The 20714-nt window shown below is 40.2% G+C and overlaps 2 protein-coding genes across 2 annotated transcripts in view; one reads left to right on the top strand and one right to left on the bottom strand.

The window, feature by feature from the left end:
- Positions 1-3084, bottom strand: part of LOC139720705 (BTB/POZ domain-containing protein KCTD20-like) — a 28139-nt gene extending 25055 nt beyond the window's left edge. Inside the window, exon 1 of the mRNA XM_071632059.1 lies at positions 2986-3084. The gene's annotated coding sequence lies outside the window, so the exon portion shown is untranslated. The remainder of the gene's footprint in view (positions 1-2985) is intronic.
- Positions 3085-7009: 3925 nt separating this feature from the next.
- Positions 7010-20631, top strand: LOC139720704 (gamma-butyrobetaine dioxygenase-like). The gene is made up of 8 exons (XM_071632058.1): positions 7010-7199; positions 14058-14317; positions 15657-15929; positions 16557-16654; positions 17854-17959; positions 18484-18695; positions 19244-19410; positions 20430-20631. Exons 1-8 carry the CDS (start codon positions 7034-7036, stop codon positions 20621-20623), a joined length of 1476 nt encoding a protein of 491 aa, XP_071488159.1. The 5' UTR covers positions 7010-7033; the 3' UTR covers positions 20624-20631.
- Positions 20632-20714: the final 83 nt, after the last annotated feature.

Raw genomic sequence — 20714 nt, 5'->3', positions numbered from 1 at the left:
AGATAACAAATTCAATTTTCATTTACTCTGTAATATGAAAAGAATAGAGGGAAACAAAGTGAACAAAGGGAGACAAATTGAAGAAAACTCATGCCCTAAAGCGATTGGTGTTTGGCAAACTTTTCACAATTGCATGTATCATGCTGGTAAATATTGCACATTCTGCACTTGGTTGCCATGGACGTTGTACATAAAATGAATAAAAACAAAAATTGCCACCACAGTGAAGCAGTAACTAGTGCAGAAGCCACTCCCCCTTGTGTTGTCATACTCTGTGCACTGTGAGTGTATGCACGTGCTCGGAACTAATATTTTGTTTACATTTGATCGGCAGTCTATGAGTGCCCTACAATGTATGTAGGGCCATGTATACACGTACATTGTACCTACCATAGCCCCAAATCGCAAGCGTAGCCCCAGTAAACGGTGGGGAGCAGAAAGCATGCATCGCGATTGTCAGCCAGGGCAGCCGGCGTGGCAAGCATGATACATTAAAGAAAATGCAATCACTCCAGATTAGTCGTACTGCAGCTACGAAGGGAGTATGGTTGGGTGTCCAACACCTCGACACCCTAATGTTTTTCTATCAATACAAACTTAAAATCTCTCACAATTTGCCTGAAATTATATTCATGTGTCGAGAAAATACCAGAGCTACCAAGTCTCACGCATTCTGCTGACCTCTCTTCGTGTTTGTTGCTCCGCTGGTACAGCCCTGTCGCTACTTCTAGCAACTGGGCTGTGTATAGTTAGCTTTTTCTATGTGCATTTTTAATCTACAGTACCATTGTTTTGCTGTTGATCTTGTTTATCATCAGGTTTTTTTGTAATATTTGGACATCTTCACATCCCCAGTGATGAATGCAAAACCACTGCACATCGTCTCATGCGTGAATGTTCGTCCTATAATTTACCAGTGTGGTACAGTGTAGACCATGGGCTACCAACTGCTGCTACTGGAGTGGTACAAATGTACTGTACGGGTCTAGATCTACTAGATTCTAGTACTGTAAAACTAGGTACGAAGTTGTAGACATCTCAGTTCGGGCAACCTCAGAATTCAGAAGTTTTCCAAAATCGGAAGTTAAACTTCCGAATTTGGAAGTTTTCGTAGATTTTCGGCTTTCGGCACGCATTCTAATGGCTAACAACGGCACGCTTCTTCTTACCTAACTAACCACTCTCACCCATAATCACAATTCTAAGCTGCTTTCAAAGGAACTCACCCTACAAGTTAGACAGATATTCCACAATCCACACATCAAGGTATGTAAAATTCGAAAAAAACATACGTTGATTTTGATATGAATTTCTGAGATTTTTCCTTGCTTTGTGCCGTCAGTCTCCTTGCCTCGCACGAGTGCTGTGCAGCAATATGAAAAGCGTACATTGCTGACGGCCGCTACCGCATCAGACACTTCCGAATTTTGGAAGTATTGAGCGCGCTGTACGGCAGGCTTTGGCCAGGACTGCCGATATTGGAAAACTTCCGAATTCTGAGGTTGCCCGAACTGATCTCGAACGTTAGGGCCTAACGATTAGCTACAACAGTGTAGGGTCTAACATGTAGTGGCAAGTGCTAACGTTATGAAAAGCAGCATCCAGTCGCAACGAATGACAAGCGAGAGCCAAGATAGCCCCCTGGCGGCTACCTTGCAGCTGAGCGGGAGCAAAAATCACGAATAATTCCATTGCCACATTCACGGCGACTTCACAAATAAAGAACGGCTAAATTTCTATCATAAACACAGTGACAATAAAAAATGAAATATACCAGGTAGGTCTACATTCCCTTTTCGACTTGGTTCTTCTCACCCACTTACCTGGAAACTCCAAAATTTTCCACATTTATTAGGAGTAATAAGCGGCCTGCCCTAGTCAGTAGTGGAGAGACTTGCTGCCATATCCATTAGTACAAATCTACGCATGCGTGAATAATGACGTCAACGTTACGGACGCTCAAGGATATGAATAATGCACCATCGCACGGTGCATTATAAGGTGAAATGAATATGCATCATGTAGCGAGCAATACAGCTGTCAATGCACTGCACTGCATGCATGCTGTGCGCATGTGCAAGTGATTGTGAGTTTAAGTGAGCATCAGTGAGCTGAAGATATTCGCCTTAGACAACATTTTCTGCATCATAAAGCAATGAAATGCATCAAACAGCCAGCGAAATGAATCACTTTTTTTAGGTTTAATCGACCCATGTAAGTATTTCTAGTTGTTTTTGTTAAAAAATTAAGGAAATATAGCGCTGAAACGGCACCGTTTTGTACAACTCCTCGATCTTGATGCGAAGACGGCGCAGCCGCCACACTACACTTCGTGTGGCGGCTGTCGCAGTTAGAGCCAAGACTGACCGACTGTAAATCTAAACAGTCAATACCATGAATACAGCTGACTCAGACTTCGACTGATTATTGAATGTCGACTAACGTTAACTGTTATAGACCTGTAGATAGTATTGTAACTAATTCAACGTTAGGACTAATAAGAGATCTAACGTTAGCGTCTACTGCACTAAATGTTATAAATTCAGCGGTCTAACGAGTAACGTGCAACGTTAGAGTATAAGTTAAAACCCTGTAACGGTTAGCCTTGTACGTAGGCCTAGCCCCAGTTTTCAGCCAGCCTCCAAAATCCGGACACCTATCACAAGCAAGCAAATTCTACCGTCACAACACACGCATCATCACATTCGTTGTTTCACATAGGGTGCCTGCTGGCATGGCACGGTCGTTTAATACTGCCAATGGGTTGGGTACAAGCAGAACCAGAGGAGAGCAGCAGAGCGAGCCCGAGCGTTCTCGTTCGCTAAACCTCGCCTCCTACACACAGTAACTAGCGCACGTACAGTAAGGGGAACGGGCCCCAAGTAAAAATATCAAGAAGAGCCTTAGGAACTTGTGTTCTTTAGTCATACCTAGCACGATTATACCAACATTTTTTGAACATCAACATGATTACGGCCTACTTACCTTATACCTGTGACTCGGTTATCCCTCTTCTATGATTATCGCCATGTTCTTTTGCACGTTCACAGATGATCAATGATACAACAACGTCTAATTTTCGATGATGCAGGAGGGTCTTCATGAAAATGACCGTAGAGGGCGGGCCTCTTATTGTTCTCTCTGTGCTCTCCACAAAACATGCCAATAATTAGGATTAACAAGTTAGAAGAAAAATCTCTTTGGCCTACTCCCAATAAAAGCAGTTGGCATCATACAAGCACAGCTGCGAGTTGACCAAGTGAAGGAGAAATTTTACACTATCAAATTATTATCATCATTACCATTATATTTACTACTACTACCGTTACTACTACTGATGTCAAACGTATGCGACAGCCAGATGCTAAAGATTGTACGTCATGGACAGAATACAGAAACAGATGTACAGATACAGATCTATACATACGAGAGAGAGGGAGAGAGAGAGAAACAAAAACAAAGGAAGCGCCCGATATTTAGGATTTATCTACTAGTACTTCATTATCACAATTCGATTTGATTATGCTGTTACAAAAGTATTACCATGGTCACAAAAAGCCTAGGATATTAAAAATCACTACTTCTCGCACTTGTTATACTGGAAGACATCTTCTTTATCAAGTCGTTCGGTTCGAGATGATAAAGAGAGGGCGAACAAAATCTAAGGAGCACCGTCTACTGATAATCTTGGTACTTTCAGAAACATTTTCAGACAACCCCCCAAAAAACAAACAAAAACAAAACAAAACAAAGCAAAACAAAACATAGATATATCCACTTTTATCAATCTGAGATACTTGAGATTTAATCTGCTGAAAAACAAGGAAAATAATTGAAATATGGGCTGATCTTAATAATGACTTCATAAAATATTGTTGCTATATCGTGTACCGAGTGCAATATCATTAAAAATTGAAATGTAAAAATAGCGTTTATCTGATTTTGCATTCAAAGTCTTCATGTGTGTGTGTGTGTATGTGTGTGTGTGTGTGTGTGTGCGCGCGCGTGTGTGTGCGTGTGTGTGTGTGTATGTAATGCTTTGCTTGGTTTGTGTTTTTAGCAGGTCTGCGTGGTTTAAATGGTTGCTCATTACTGGTACTAAAGGTAGACAACCCTACCATTATGACCACCTCCAGTTAAAATTCCCTAGTGGAATGTTCCGGAGGCTACCAATCCAAGATCCAAGATCTTATCTTGGGGTATGGCCTGTGGAGAGTTATATCAGAGGAGTGTTAGCACTGAAAACTTCTCTGAAATTGGACAAGTAATATTCAGAAAGCTATAAAGCTCTAAAATTGCACATAACTACTATTTAAAGTGATATCAGCCATGGTCACGTGATATGCAAATCTGATAGGACGATGATGTAATCGTGTCATTACTTCACTATTGGTCAACTTACACCTATGTACACGTTTATCCAGAAGAAACCCCCAACAGAACGAATATACTTTCGCAGACGACCCGTGACGTACAATATTACTGAAAATTTCCACATGAACGAATTGCGCGCCACGTGTAAAGTAATAAATTTCCAGAAGTTAAAACAATGTGTTATCTTATCATCTAATGTTTCAGGAAAATAATAATATGATTTCTACACTTCTGGGTGATAAAATTAAATCCATTAAGGTCTACATGACTCTTGAGCTACTATTCACTTCAGCCTCTGCTCGCTAGTATTAATACGGCCTTCGGTTGGTAACCTCCCGTCGTCAGTCTACTCTCAGAACTCTCATGATGGCAGTTTCGCGTATCTGAATAGCGCCACCTACTTTCAGGGAATTTAGTGCTCGATTCCTGCATGGCTATGGCAACACAAGCCAGGAACAGTGCTTTCGAGATACTGAACTCTGTGAAAGGACGAGAAGAAACTTTTGAAAATTCTATAAGATGCACACAGTATCAAACATTCATATTTGTGGTTCGTATCCAAGTAAGTCATTTTGCTTAAAGTTTGTATATGCTCCTTCGTGGAGATATTCATTTTGAGCTCCTCCGTGGAGACATTAATTATGGGCTCCCAAGTGGAGACATTATAGGGCTCACAGGGGGTAAATATTTCCCCATAGAGACGTGTGTTAAAATTAAAAAAAAAATTCTGTAAAATAGCTGAGAGAAAATGAAGTGTTTCATCTTCACTAACCTGGATAAGTGAGATGTACCCTTTCATCCATAAAATTTCCAAGGCGGGTTCTCCGGCTCAAACTCTGTCCAAGGGTCCGCAAAGCTGCAGACTACGAGTTCTTTTCACTCAAAAAATCACCTATTTTCTGTACATGCACCCAATGAGATATAGTTCCTTCAAATTCCATGACAAAAGCTCTCGTCTTCCAACCAAATGCAGTTTGTAGAGGAATTCATATTCAATATCTGCAGCTATTCATTTTTTGTTTGTTTTTGCCAAACTGCATTTTGATTTTTAATTAATTTTTTTCTTCATTTATTTTGGTATCTTTGGCACGATTTTGAGAAGCGGTCAGGGACATTCCATTTTATTTAAAGGTGTGAGCCCTATATTGTATATCTAATGATAATGTTTGATTATGGTCTGATTTTATGTCAGGTTTGTCTGGGGCAAATTATTATTTCTTAATAGGATCCCATCTTCCTTCGTTCTTTTCTTTTTCTTTTCAAAGCAGCAACATTTTGTCCTAAAATTTGCTAGGGGTTCTTTCAAACGACAAAGCGATGGACCTGGGAATGGTCCATTTTATTTGCAAGTGTTGACCCGTTAGTATAATCTGAAAATGTGTCACGTGAATTGTCCGTTAGATACAATAAACTCTTATCGTTGCCTGTCATTACTAATTGTTTCATTATACACTTTCCAACAACTTGGGTTTTTCATATCTCGCTCCCTATCTCTCTCCCTCTCCACAACATCTTTCTACCCTTTGTACCCCCCCCCCTCACTCTCTTCTCTATTCCTTCTCTCTTTAATTCCCCACGCACATTGAACTTGCATGTGATTTTGTGAATATGATAGATGTAAAGATATATTAAAGGGATCGTATAGTTTTGGTTGAGACCTGATTTCAGGTTTCTAACATTTTTGGTGAGATAATGAGAAACCTCTTATGAAATATGAAAGAACATGTAATTCTATGAGGAATTCAACGTTTATTTGATGAAAATTGGTTTTGAAATGGCTGAGATATCAAAAAAAGAGCGATTCTAATAAAGTGTGGGACCCACACTTTATTGCAATCGCTTTGTTTTACTTCAGTGTTTTTGGATGTTCAGTCATTCCAAACCCGATTTTCATCAAATAAACTTTGAATTCCTCTTAAAATGGTATGCTCTGTAATATATCATAAGTGTTTTCTTGGTATCTCGCAAAAAGTTAAAAGCCCAATTCTCATCTCCACCAATACTGTACCATCCCTTTAAATTTATAAAGAAAACGATAGATCATGGTACTACTTCATTGCTCAATACTTTTACCAATGACTGATTTTCAATCTGTAATGTTTTGAAATCGTCAATCTGTTTCGTATTCTAGATTAAGATTGTTGCAGCTATCCTGTACGTTCTGAAGTAAAAGGCAAGTCGAAATCTGCAGCACCTGAAGAAAATAGCCAGTTGTCAATCACAATGCATCATGATTGGACTTACTGCTCACACATTCTCGTGCATTGACTCTTGTTGAATACCATGCAGGTATGCTGATTGCTGCCTTTGATTGATTGCACCGTAGTTATACCACAGTACTTACACGCCTATACAAACTGCATAAAGTTCATAAGTCAAAGTTCATAACACCAAAAATTTATAAACAGTGAGGGCGTGAGGCTTTGATAAGATATGTAAATACTGATTCGCTACTGTGCGAAATTGTCTCTACTGGCGAGCTGAATAGACCATTGCCTCTGAACAAGCGAAAGAAAGGCAACACGCAGATCCCTGGAAACATCCGTCGGCCTCCCTTGCGGAACATAATCGTAAACCACAATTCTCGGCGGCCGCCTTTGCTGGACTAAAGTGATCTGTGCCTTTGACGCTTTCTCCGAAGACTGGTTGACCAGCGAAGATGATGAGGTCTGTTGAAGTCCTGCGAAAACTGACCCTCCTCTCGAGGAGCGCGACGTTGCCGCGTACCTCCGCTCGGTATCTCTCGTCTCGAGACATGCAGCGGGACCCTTCGGCCACAGGAAAGGCAAACGATGCGAGGAAGGGGAACAGAGAGAGCGCACGAAGTAGGATTGCATTTATTTACTTTTTTTTTTTGTTTATTAACATGTCTGCTTGCATTATTTAGTGTTCAAAATGTGTGTTTTGTTTTAAATGCCTCTGCCACGAAGTGTCGCCGGAGGCATAATGTATTCGGGTTGTCCGTCCATCCTTGCGTCCTTCCGTCTGTAATCCCGATTTTAAGGAAAACATAACTTACAAACCGTTTGAGGTATCCTAATGAAATTTGGTATGTGTAAGTATGTGTAGAGAAGGTTGTACCTATCAACCTCTGGGTGCATATGGTCAAGGTCAAAGGTCAAGGACACATTCTCAAAATATTACTATTTCCCCATATCTGTGCAATACCTGAAGGTACTTTATTGAAACGTAGTATGTACATGAATTACCCAGTAAAGATTCTCGGGGGGAAAGTTTAGAGCCATGGGGTCAAACGTCAAAGGTGAAGTGATGAAATGCTAAAATCTTACTTTTTTTTTCTCCATATATCTCGGAAATGGCTCTAGGAATCTTCATGAAACTTGTTAAATATGCATGTACTGCATGTCATTGATTTTGGGGGGTCTTTTTGGGTCATGAGGGTCAAAGGTCAAGGTCAAATGCTCAAAACTTCACTTTTTCCCTCATAGCCATGAAATGGCTGCATGTATTTTCTTTAAACGTTGTGTATACATGTATTCCCAAATAAAGATTTTTTGGGAAAGTTTGGACCATGGGGTTAGAGGTCAAAGGTCAAAGGTGAAGTGAAAGTGATAAAATTAACTTTTTTCCATATCTCGGAAATGGAGCAAGGTATATGATCACGAAATTTAGTACATGCATGTACTGCCTGACAATGCTTTTCTTGGGCATTTGAGGTCATAGGGTCAAAGGTCAGGTTAGGATGGTAAGATTCTACTGTTTAACGCTGAAATTGCCCCTTTTCCTCCATACTTATGAATTACTCAATGCATAAATCTAATAGAATATACAGGTGTGTACATGCATTACTGCACAACGATTCTATACGTAAAGATTTTGGCCATGGGGTCAAAGGTCAAGGGAAAATGATCAAATGTCACATTTTCCCCATATTTTGGAAGTAACTTAATAGTTAATGTTTTATCATGAAAATGGATGTCACCAGTTTAGCTAGGGATTATTATTTTGTGGGCCATGAGGTCAAAGGGCCAAAGTAAGGTCAAGCAACACATAGCAAGGTGGGAATTTGGTGTGTCGCCCGTATTAACCCTGATTACAGCCTACCAACTGTATGCCAGCGAAAATCCGATTGAAGAATCATTGATCATGACACATGGGGTTTCGATGTGTTGATCTATGAGACATCTTTAATGTTACAGGATACTCAGTACTACAGCAGTTTAGGCATGTATGCAAACGTATAGGAACCATGTGATACTTTGGTCGAGCGAGAGGGTTTGGCGGGATATACTATTCTTTATGCAATACACCAGTGCCAAGGGGCTTCCGGTAATGGCGTGATAGATCCGTGTGAACTGAAGAATATACACGAAAGAGAGTGTCTCTGTAACTTTCTGAAATGTCAGTACTAAAATCCAGTTTGCACTGGTTAGTTGTTATTAGTGTTTCTTTTATACATGTATAAGGGCATAAAATTATGCATGACTGCATGGTATAACATAAGAGGAAATTAATCTGGGCAGTTGTGGGTTGTGGCGTTTATCTATTCTTTTCTTGGGTGTGTGGTTTCAAATGAAATAATGACAATGCAAACTGATAAAAAACAGATTGGTGAAGCTCAAAAAAGTCGACAGAAATATGAACTTTGGACGCATTAACTTTGAAATTGGTATAGGCTATACATCAACAGTGTTTTCGCAAAACGAGCAAAACAATTCATGCACACACTCACAAAATGCTGCTCTGCTCTCTGTTATTCGATTGTGCTGAAACCTTTGCTCTCTTCTTGCAGGGTTTAGTGTTTATATTGAGGGAAACAAAAATCCTCTCCATATGAAATCTGAAGTCCTGAAATCTATCTATCTATCTTATCTATCTATCTATCTATCTATCTATCTATCTATCTATCCATCTGTCTGTCTATCTATATTCTCTCTCTCTCCCTCTCTCTCTCTCTCTCTCTCTCTCTATATATATATATATATATATATATATATATATATATATCGATATCTTATTATGATCATTCCTAATGATACGCGAAGATCAGCTAAACTAGAGTTACTACACCTTTTCTTTCGTTCCGTATGTATTTGTGTGTGTGTGTTTACAATGTTCACAGCCACCAAAGACAGGTCAAAAAGTGACAATTATTCTACCTGTCAAAGTGCCTGTGCATTTCAAACTTGTTGGTAATTTTGTAAAATATTGCGTTTTCGCGTTAGTCAACGTTAGTTGGAAAGGAAAAATCTGACACATCCTCTCCACTCGCATTTTTAGCTTATTTTCGTTCATTTTTACATGAATGTGGAAAAGTTTTGCAGTTTATATAAATCAATATGCTTGTCTATCGCGTGGCTTTGCGTTTGTGATATTGCTTGTCAAGTGGCAGATAATAAAGTGAACAGTCTCAATTTTAGAGCTGTGGCTGATATTGGTCTAAAATTTGTTTGAGCAGGAGTCATCAACCGTCATGTCACATGATTGGTGTTTGAATTGGCAGATCGATTTACCTTGGTTGATCGGAGCTAAGGAAGTTTATTACCCTATTACCTTATTTTCCGAGGCACTAAAATAAGACCAGCCTAACATTAAAGGGAGGGTATAGTATTGGTTGGGGTCAGAATTTAGCTTTAAACTTTTTAGCGAAATTTATAAACCCCTTTATGAAAAGTTGAGAAGCCTACTGTTTTAAGAGGAATTCAAAGTTTATTTGATGAAAATTGGTTTTGAAATGGCCAATATATCAAAAAGCAAAGTAAAACAAAGCGATCCTAATAAAAGGTGGGATCCACCTTTTATTAGGATCACTTTGTTTTCAATATCTCAGCCATTTCAAAACTAATCTTCATCGAATAAAATTTGAATTCCTCTTACAATATATGCTCTTTCATATTTCAAAAGAGGTTTCTCATTAGGCCTATCTGAAAAAAAAAATCATTATTAAAAAAACGTTGGAAACCTCAACCCCCATCTCAACAAAAACTGTACCAGCCCTTTAATATTATGACTAAACATCAAATAGACTTTGAGCCCGGACAATGCGCTTTATGTTTGATTCTGTTTTGTTTTTCTTTCTTTTCCTTTTTTTTTTTGATGGGGGAGGTGAATGTTCTTCATTATATAGGCTCACACAATAAATGCATGCAAAGCGGTTGTATTCCGGAACCAAGCGCGAATTTTGCTGACAAAGCACTTCACCATCAAACAGTGGAACATTTCACATAATTGCGTAATAACAACATGAACCGTTGAGCGTGCAGTCTGATGGATATATAGTGACGATCTAAAGCGCAACTGCGCGATTTAAGCTCGGTTATACGGAAATATCTGATATCACGAAATACCTAATGCTTCCATTACATTTTGTGGTACAAATCTCTTTGTTTTTGTTGCACGTTGCTACTGATACGTGCAATTACTCATAGTGATGAACTAAATATCCTGGTACTAAGGACCTCTTCATCTATACGTGTATATATCCACTCCGCAAGAATAATATTATGGCATCTTCCTCGTATTCTTTGACTTGGGTCTGATTTTGAAGAGCCATCTATCTGTCTGTTCGTTTGATTTAGCTCTATTCATCAAAGCCTCCTTCAACATGGTGTGGGAATTATATTTCAAATTCAGGGTATTGAGGATTTATAGGTAAACTTTGGACTCGTTTCGTTTCATTAATTTCAGTTCGTTTATTACATCTTTAACAAAAAAATGCAATTGTAATAAATGTGAATACACATACTGATACAAAACCAGTACAACAATGTAATCAAGGAAAACTTACTGTGAGTGTGAACTAAAATGCAATAAATGCTGTGTCTTTTATGACAAATACCGAATCAAAATTGTTGGAAATGGAGGGATCTGCTAAAAAAAAGTAGAGCTTGTAGTTTTCAGTCTCCTCATAAACAATAATCAATTACTGAATAAGCAAAATTAGGCAAATTACCCTTAAAAAAGAAAAGAAAGGCAAAAGGAAACGCACACACGCCACTCACACAAATTATCAAACATCAGGCAGCTCTCCTGTGAAAAAAAAGAAAAAGAAAAGAAAAATAATGAATAAATGTGGAAGTCTGGAAGTGGAATGGGGAAAAGGCGACGGAAGAGGAGTCACAGGGTCAAAACCAAGGCACGCGAGGCACAGATGCGTGTGTTCACCAAGGTATGGAGAGTAGATAATTGGACTTAAAGACAATAAACGATTGTGATTTAAAAAAAAAAGAAGAAAAACCTGAACTTAGAGCATACAGGATATAGCTAATTCTGCAATAATGTAGGCATTTCTTTTAAATCTAATTTAGAAGTAAAATTATTTAAACATGATGCTCGTCATTAAAGGCCATCACGAACCATCTCAATGAGGGGTTATCTTATTGTTGATTACAGGAGAGATGCAGTTTTTTTTTATTTGTCGACAATCATGTCATTCAGTGCATCGCAGCCATGTTATCAAGATGTTTGCATTGTGTGACCTTTTGGAGATGATTATCTCAAGACTTTAGGTTACATAATCACCAAGAGAGAGAGAAAAAAAAATCAAGAGAAACTGTCTCGATATCTAAGAAGAACATTTGATTTAGGGATCTGTTGTGACTCCACGGATAATTAGGCAGCACATCATTTGACATGATCCCTGGGTCGACTGCCCTGGGTCTGCTCCCCCGGCCCCTGGGCGAGGCACTTTGTCCTTATTCCCATGTCCTTTCAGATGGGACAAACAATCTCCCTGTCCCATTATCGCTTGTAATACAAGCATTCCTTGGTCCTTTTATGCGGACGCATGCATTTACCAAATTCAATATCAATGATTTATATCGCAATATTTTGAAGAGTTTTTCATGTTCCGCATGTTGAACAGCGTTGTGGCAAATGGTTCTTAACTACCGAAAATACACAAACACAATAAAGCGGTAACTAGCAATGACTAGCCGAGATAGCGGGGGTTCTACCAATGGCATGCTAATTTCATTTGCGTGAGACCACGGATGTGAGACAACCAGGCTGAAATGGAAGAAATAGGAGTGGGGGGAGGGGGGTGACATAAAAAGCTATAGGTATCAAAACTGCAGATGAAGAATAAAGGGTGAAATTGCCACTAAGTTGATTTTTTTTTTCGACAAGCCAAAGCTTAGATCTAGTTTTGGCATAATGCCTTTTTCTTGATATTCATTGATATTATTCAAAAAAAAAAACAATAAAAAACAAAAACAATACAAATACAATTCAAGACACAAACAATCCATTTGTTCAATTCATACTGCAAATAATCTCTCTTCAACGTGAATAACTCAATTATTAATCAATCCCACTGATAATTTCTTCATGAGAAAATATTGACAGATATGCCAAACATATATCCTTTAAATATATTGGATCATATAACTCATACTCCACTTATAAGAGCATATACATAAAAAAAGAAAAAAGAAATACATTATACAAGTCTTGTATGATTGCAAGTCAGACACAGACACAAACACCTAGACGTTAATGCATCAGCAGATACAATCATTGTTATTATTCTTATGAGACCAAGTGGGAGAAGAGGAAAAAGTAGAAGAAGGAAGAAGAGCGTGAAAGGACGAGGAGGGGACACCCCCCCCCCCCCGAAAAAAAGGAGAATCCGCAATTAAATATGGAGATCTAACTGCAGGGCAGGGAGGAGGGAAGTAGAAAATGATCAGGAAGACTCCATATGATACGGATGATGAAAATAGATTATAAACAGCAAAACGATAGCTGTGAAGTATGGTTTCGCGAGAAATTAATAACTACATGTATTTAAGATCATGAACGGCTAAGAGCTGTCAGGGTGGCGATAAAGGTTTGAGTAGTAATGAAGATGATGACAAACATCTCTAAATGGAAGTCAGAGTATAAAGATAATTATGACACTATTACAAAATACAAATCCTCTTATATCATTTTATTTCGATGGGTCGGCTTTGTGGTGTCTTAAACTGTGATCGCCAAGGTCAAAGAGTTGAAGATTAGGAATTTTTATAAATGACCAAAGTAATGATAATCGGACTGACATTTTCATAGTTTGGCTTGTGCCTGGGGAAAGTAATCTTTTACCTACTGTCAAAAATTGGTGGCTTAAACCAAAACTGAAATTGTAATTTTAGCAGTTCTTTTGGACCCTATTTTTTCATTTTTGGATAGGCTCTTCTTTCACTGGGAAATACATGTGTTTCTTGATACTCATGCACAGCAAGCTCAAGTGACCCTAAGCTTTAATAGTTTCATTTCTCTTTTCTATGAAACTTCATCTCCTAACTCTCTCATATTTCAATCACCTTTTGAACGGGATAAGGCGCGCATAGTCCAATTTTAAGAAGTTATGTATCATATCTAAGCTTAGAGCTTGCATTTTTAAACTACGTTCAAAAGTGGAAATTCACTTTGACGTATACTTTTTTTTTTTTTCTTTTTTTTCTTTTTTTTTTGGGGGGGGGGGTTTTAAGCTGGGCGGTGGCAAAATGTGTGTTCTCTTCTCATAACAAAAGTCTGTTTTTCCTACCAGTATCTACCAGATAAATTTCCATACCTTGAATCCAAGGCATTTATTATCGGTACATCGGGCAAGCTTGTTCAAGCTTATCGGATTCAAGGAACAACCGTTCCTATAAAGGTATTCATGTTAAACATTTGAATGTTGATTATATGATGCACTGTAAGTAAATCGGTTTGCGTGTACCGATCTCCATTTTCAGTTCGCACGTTTTCCAGCTCTGCAGAGGTGGGCTCTTCGAAGAGTTCCCCCTTCGAAGACCACGCCCTCTTTTTCTCACAGTACGACTGGGTCAGGTCCATCCCCGTGGTCGATGTGGGCATCGACGGAGATGCCAAGATGGTGATCGTCCGCTGGGAAGATGGCGACAGCCAGCAGTACCCATGCGTGTGGCTGCGGTGTAATTGCCACTGTGACGACTGTTACAGCACACACGCCCACGGGAAGCTGAAATATATGCAGGTGAGGAGTATCTGTAATGGTTTTTTTTTTTTTCTGGAGGTTTGGCGGAGTTATTCCATAGATGCGATTTAAGAATTGTGTCAGAAAGGGTAGAAATGTAATCCACTTATACCGCCACTGAACTTCCATGCAGTGGATGTTAGGTGATATGATACATATTCCTTACCTGGACCTATGATGGTGTAAACAAGTCATTATCCCATCGTAGGAATTTGTATAGTAAAAAGCTTTTTGTCATTTTTTTTTTACAGGGATGCGAAAAGCATCCCCATTCCCCGTATGCCCTGTCTTTTTTGAACAACTGATTAAACCTCCATTCCACCGACCGTTGGAGGCCCATCTGATCCCCAAAAAGCAAAATTTCGGCGTTTCGATGGGTTCCGATGAAATCTGATCCGACAAGCTCCAGAAACTGGCACCAAGACTTACCGAGGGTGATATACCAATACCAGAATTGAGCCCGAGCCAAGACTCAAGTAATTAACCTGTTTGATGACTTTTTAATAGTCGGAAACTCAACAGACTGTCATATTATATAGGACGTCGGCTGGACACGCCCGATAGCCGCACAACACAAGCCTAACAGACATCGGATTGACTCGACACTTATCGGACTGACTCAGCGCTTATCAGACAATGACTGGACTTGCGACTGGAAATGGCGTCCGATGATCAACTATAAGCTCTTTCATCGGACGATCTTCCCTCATCTTATCATGACCGACATGTCCGAAGTTGGAGTCATCAGACTGCGATCCGATACACTTCGGTTGGTGGCCGGTAACCCAAAAAAAAAAAAAAAAATTGCTTGCGACCAGTGACCGATGAGAAAAAAAAATCTCTGTGGAACGAGGGTATAACTAATAATGTCTGTACGAGTGGCAAGTTACGTTAAAGGGATAGTACAGTATTGGTGGAGATGAGAATTAGGCTTTTAACTTTTTGCGAGATACCAAGAAAACACTTATGGAATAGTACAGAGCATACCATTTTAAGAGGAATTCAAAGTTTATTTGATGAAAATCGGGTTTGGAATGACTGAAACATCCAAAAACAAAGTAAAACAAAGCGATCGTAATAAAGTGTGGGTCCCGCAGTTATTAGAATCGCTCTGTTTTGGATATCTCAGCCATTTCAAAATCGATTTTCACCAAATAAACGTTGAATTCCTCATGGAATTACATGCTCTTTCATAATTCATAAGAGATTTCTCATTATCTCACAAAAAATGTTAGAAACCTGACATTAGGTCTCAACCAAAACTATACAATCCCTTTAATGTTAATCGAGATTAGTGGCCTTGAAGGGGGTTAATGAGATTCCTCGTTGCTTCGTTTAGCACCTGGACCTTGATGTCACCGCCAGGGAGGCTACTATCAGCGAGGACAGCCACACAGTTACCGTCACTTGGAGTGACGGGCACGTGACCAATATGCCAAGCAACTGGCTGCGCTGCAACCGGTTCGACCAATCGGAGGCGGACCCTGTGTCGGATAGTAAACTGAACTTGTGGGGATCTGACGTCATGTCATCCGGGCGACTGCAGACGTTCCGGTTCAAGGACCTCCTAGAATCGAACGATGCTCTCCTGGACTGGCTGCAAGAGATCCAGGTAATGATGCGGGCGGGATTCATTAACCTCTGCTGGGTCCTGATTAGCCTATCCGATAGGCGTCGGGCTGTATCGATACTATACTGATCGCTATATGGAGACGGACATGCGAGGGCTTCAGTTCGGGCTAAAGCCCTTGCTTATGTCCGTCTGCATATAGCGATCAGTCTAGTATCGATACAGCCTGACGCCTATCGGATAGGCTAGGTCCTGATAGAACTTTGTACGTATACAATGAGAGTAATGTAAAGATTATAATTTTTGGAATTGAGGTTTTTGTTTTTGTTTTTATTTTGTTTTTATTTTTTTTTTGTCTCGCCCGCGTGATAGGTGTCATTTTTCCATCGCCGGTGGTGTACTCTAACTATCCACAGCTTTGAGCTGATCACCAAACTCACACCACAGGTATAATTACATAACCTAAAAATGCTGGTGAAATTTTAATATTGGTGAAGTCGTATCCTACAAGGTCAAAGGTCAAAAGGTCAATGAACAAACACTGAAAACACTATAATCACAAAATGCGATATGCGGGCGAGACATTGCTTGCCGTTTTGCCTTGTTTTATATTGAGCGCAATGGACGCCAGCTGCAGTAATTCTGTTTTGTGTCTGCAACCAATTTCAGACTCTCGGTATTGCACTTGTCAAAGAGGTGCCGACAGTTTCACACCAGATCTACAAACTTGGGGAGCGAGTGGGCTACATGGCTAACAGCTCATACGGGTGAGTCTTTCCTTTTTCCTACGTGCATGGATTTGCTAAGAACAAAGTTCTTGCCATTTCAGCAAGAGCTAATTCATTCGGCTTCACGCTTCTATCAGCTCCTATTGGAGAGTCAGGAAAAGACAGGATGTTTCATCGGGGTAACCGCTAATCACACGAAAGCTGTAAATGCTATCAGCTCGCACCGCATTTCCTCATGTAGTATATGAACGAGTTGTGAAGCATGTGTTCTACGAATACACACTGACACACACACAAAAAAAAAAAAAGAAAAAATCGTACGATCAAGCGTGGGAAATGCGATACTTTAAGGTCTCCAAAATGGTCAGTGATTTTGGCTCAGTCGGTAGTGCGTCTGCCTCCAGAACAAAAGGACCCGGGTTCGATTCCCAGCCTTTCCACAAACTATCTGTTTTTTATTTAATGACATTGCTTTAAGTGTTGATTTGTCGCGAGTTATCCCGAGTTACATGAAGAGGTTAAGCGAGTTATCGCGAGTGCCTCTTTCAGGAAACTCACGTTCTTTGCCTTTACAACTCAGCTGAATGGAAACCAAGTGGTTTGACTCGAGTCTCGCTGGTGGAATCTCGAGGAGTTGCCTCCGCGGCGTTTCCGCGACGTCCCCTGAGATTAGACTGGTCTGTGTTCGACTTTTCGGAGACATTTTCCAGTCTCCTGCTAGTCTCGGAGACGTCTCCGCGACTGAGAAAACGTCTCGGAGACATCGTGACTTCCGGGTAAAGAAGCTGTCACCTTGTTTGGAGTTGTCGCGGACGTATAGCCCTGAAGTCGCCTCCTTGGTGAGAGAGCAAGTCATTCCTTGGTATTTAGAGAAGCGCGAGTCGCGGCAAAGTCTCCACCGGTGAGACAGGCCCTCTATAGTTCGTTCCAATGTGTAATAATATTACATAGCCTGGTCGCCCAGACTCAATAAAACTCGTCCTCTTGTTTGCACCTTTTTTTTTCGGCGAGATGTTATGAGGTACTGCAGGGTCTATTAGAGTCTATCGCGAGCTTCCAGTAATGCGACTGACACTTTGTAGACTGATAGGATTCAATGTGTGTGTGTGTGTGTGTGTGTGTGTGCGTGTGCGTGTGTGTGCTTTTCCAGATTATAACGTGCACCACCCGAGTGAGATGGGAGTGATCTCGTGGCTTCAGTCATTGTCAGTATTCTATCATCTTGTCTTCCTTGTCAGAACTCACTCTGACGTCATTGCCGTGAAGGGCGCCGATATGCTGGGATTCTCCAATGGCTACCTCCAGCCACACACAGATTTCTCCTACTGCATAAACCCGCCTGCTGTAAGTATCAAAAGTATCATGGTATGTGCATGCACGCATGTCTGTGTTTGTATCCATGTAGGCCTATGTGTGTTGGGAGAGGGGTATGAGTTATAAATATGTACATGTATGTATAGATGTACGTCAGACACCTTATCGAGAGTTCCATGGTTCTTTGAATGTGAATTGTATGATATTATGACGTGTGTATGTGTGTGTGTGATCGTAATATCCCCGCCTTTTTAACCTCCTCCTCCTCCTCCTCCTCCTCCATTTCCAACCAATTAACCACGTCTTTCTCCTCTTTCTCTGTACCTATACCATTGCTCCTTCCTCGTCCCTTACGTCTCCGATGTCCCTCCCTCCGATCGTCCCCCATGTCCACATCTACTTCTGACATTCGATTTGTTTTCTTTTGCTTGTTTCGTTTACTTTCTTCGTCACCTCATTGCTTTTCTTCTCTCCTCTCCATCTTTCCTGCTCCTTCTCCATCTCACGACGCCTCTTCTCTTCTATCTTCGCTCTCTCATCCATCCTCTCATCAGGTTGGGATGTTCCACTGCATCAAGAACACGCCCACCAAGGGTGGGGAAAGCTTGCTCATCGACGGTTTCAAGGCGGCCATAGAACTGAAGGAGACCGACCCAGCAGCGTTCGGTCTCCTTACTACCAACGAGGTGGAACACGTGGCCCTGGCGCGCAGCAAGAGTATCACCAAACACGGCTTCTACCACCACGCCCGGCACCCTCTCATCAGGTCGGTGGAGTTGGGGGGGGGGGGGGATTTAAAGGACAAGATCGAGTGAATGCAGCTACATTAATAGAACACATCAGTAAAAGCTTGAGGAAAGTAGAAAAATCCGTTCAAAAGTTATGAATTTTTGAAGTTTCTGCGCAGTCACTGCTGGATGAGAAGACTACTACAGTGTAAGATATCACATTTCTAGAACGATAAGGAAAATATAAAGAGAATTTCACAGCATTTTATCTTTTTAGAAAAGTGTACATTTCCTCGAAAAACTTTTTTTTTTCTCCAACATTATCAACAATAAAGTTCAGCGCATTTGATTACTGCTTCCATTATTGGCTTCGTATACACCAAAAACTGGTCAATTTCTTGATATAAACTGTTCTTTTAATCATTTTACTGACGTAGGATAACTATTGGTTTATGCAAGAATACAATGAGTCCTAGATTTCAAAATATTTCCAACCATATAATAGGCAGAAATATTGATGATTATGTAGATGCCGAAAGGGCTTAAAAGAAAGGGAAGAAAGTGAAGTTTAATTTCATTCTTATAGACTGGACCCATTCGGGCAGCTCAAACAAGTGACTTTCAACGAGATTTACCATGCGTCGCTCGTCCGAATCCCCGTTGAGGGCGTAGTTCCAATGTTCTCCGCCATCAAGGCGTTCAACAACATTCTTCTGCGGGACGACAACGTGTTCAAGTACAAATTGGAACCAGGTAAGTGGCCTGGAGAACAGACCAAGAGGATAGAAATGTTTCGTTCTTACAGAGTTCCTTCAATTTCCATGTAGTTTCTTACAACTTGATATCAGTTCAACTTGTAGCCTCGTTTCCAAAGACAGCCTGATATTATGTTGTTACATCTTCTGGGAATCGGGTTCATCGGAATACGATGAATGGGCGAACAAACCGTTTGCAAGCTTTTGGTATTTTTCGGGCGTTCCACGGCTGAATCTTCTCTAAAGTCTGCACATGGTTAATTGGAATTTCAATCTGTCCTCGTTGAAACATTTTTCTCATGTTATCGTTGCCGTGTTCTGGCATCCATAACTGATTTCTCATGATACATGTCGCTGCGTGTCAGTGAGGTTCTTGCTCTCATTCTCTTAGTTCCCTCTTTCCTATACACTGTCTTCATACCTCTTAACCTTATTTCATTCGTTTTTCGTATCCTCTTCATTTTCGTCTCTCCTATCTCCTTGCTCCCATATAATTACCTTTATTAAACCCTTTTAATTGCAATGCATATCCTTTATTGGAGAGATAAGATACTGTAGAACTGGCTAAATTCGGTAAATCTGCTCAGAAATCAGACGGAATTTCGAAAACTTTGCTTAGTGAGGCCACATGAAGTCAAATCTTCGTCAATACGTAATCAATTTATGGTTCAGTCATAAATTTAGTGATTTAGTGACTTAGAGATTTAGAGAGTGTAGGCCTTCACTACTATTAAGGCCTGCGGTTTTATTATTGTCATGATGATGATGATGATGATTATTATTATTATTAATATTGTCATTATTATTATTATAATTATTGTGTATTATTATTATCATTATTGTTTTATTTTTGATAGATTTCCAATTCCAAATGGGGCTAAAAGGAAAGGACAGTAATTCATTCTACTACATAAAATGTCAGAAATGAATGATAGAATACAACATTTGAAAAACTACAGCACCAAGTCACATAATTCAAAGGTTTCATTCGACATTTTTCCCCCTCGTGCTCCAAAGGCGACATCTTGTCGTTCAGCAACCATCGCATGCTGCACGGCCGTAACGCCTACGAGTCCGACACTGGATTGACAGAGCGCCACCTACAGACGGCCTTCTTCGACCTGGACTGCGTCCTGTCGCGTATGCGACTTCTAAAAGACTATCTGAATAGTCAGAAGGAGAAAGCTACTACCGCATCGAGTGCCGCCTGAGTGATACAGACAAGACCACTGTGCAGCACTGTGAATAGAAACTCTGTCTAAGTCCGAGTTCGTCATCCCTCCAACAGAGGGCGTCCTTTTG

This window comes from Diadema antillarum, unplaced genomic scaffold, assembly GCF_040938485.1.
Source record: "Diadema antillarum isolate AM-2024a unplaced genomic scaffold, OU_Dant_1.0 scf00000132, whole genome shotgun sequence".
Taxonomy (NCBI): Eukaryota; Metazoa; Echinodermata; class Echinoidea; order Diadematoida; family Diadematidae; genus Diadema; species Diadema antillarum.
The sequence above is the reverse complement of the archived record's forward strand: the minus strand, read 5'-3'. Positions and strand labels throughout refer to the sequence as shown.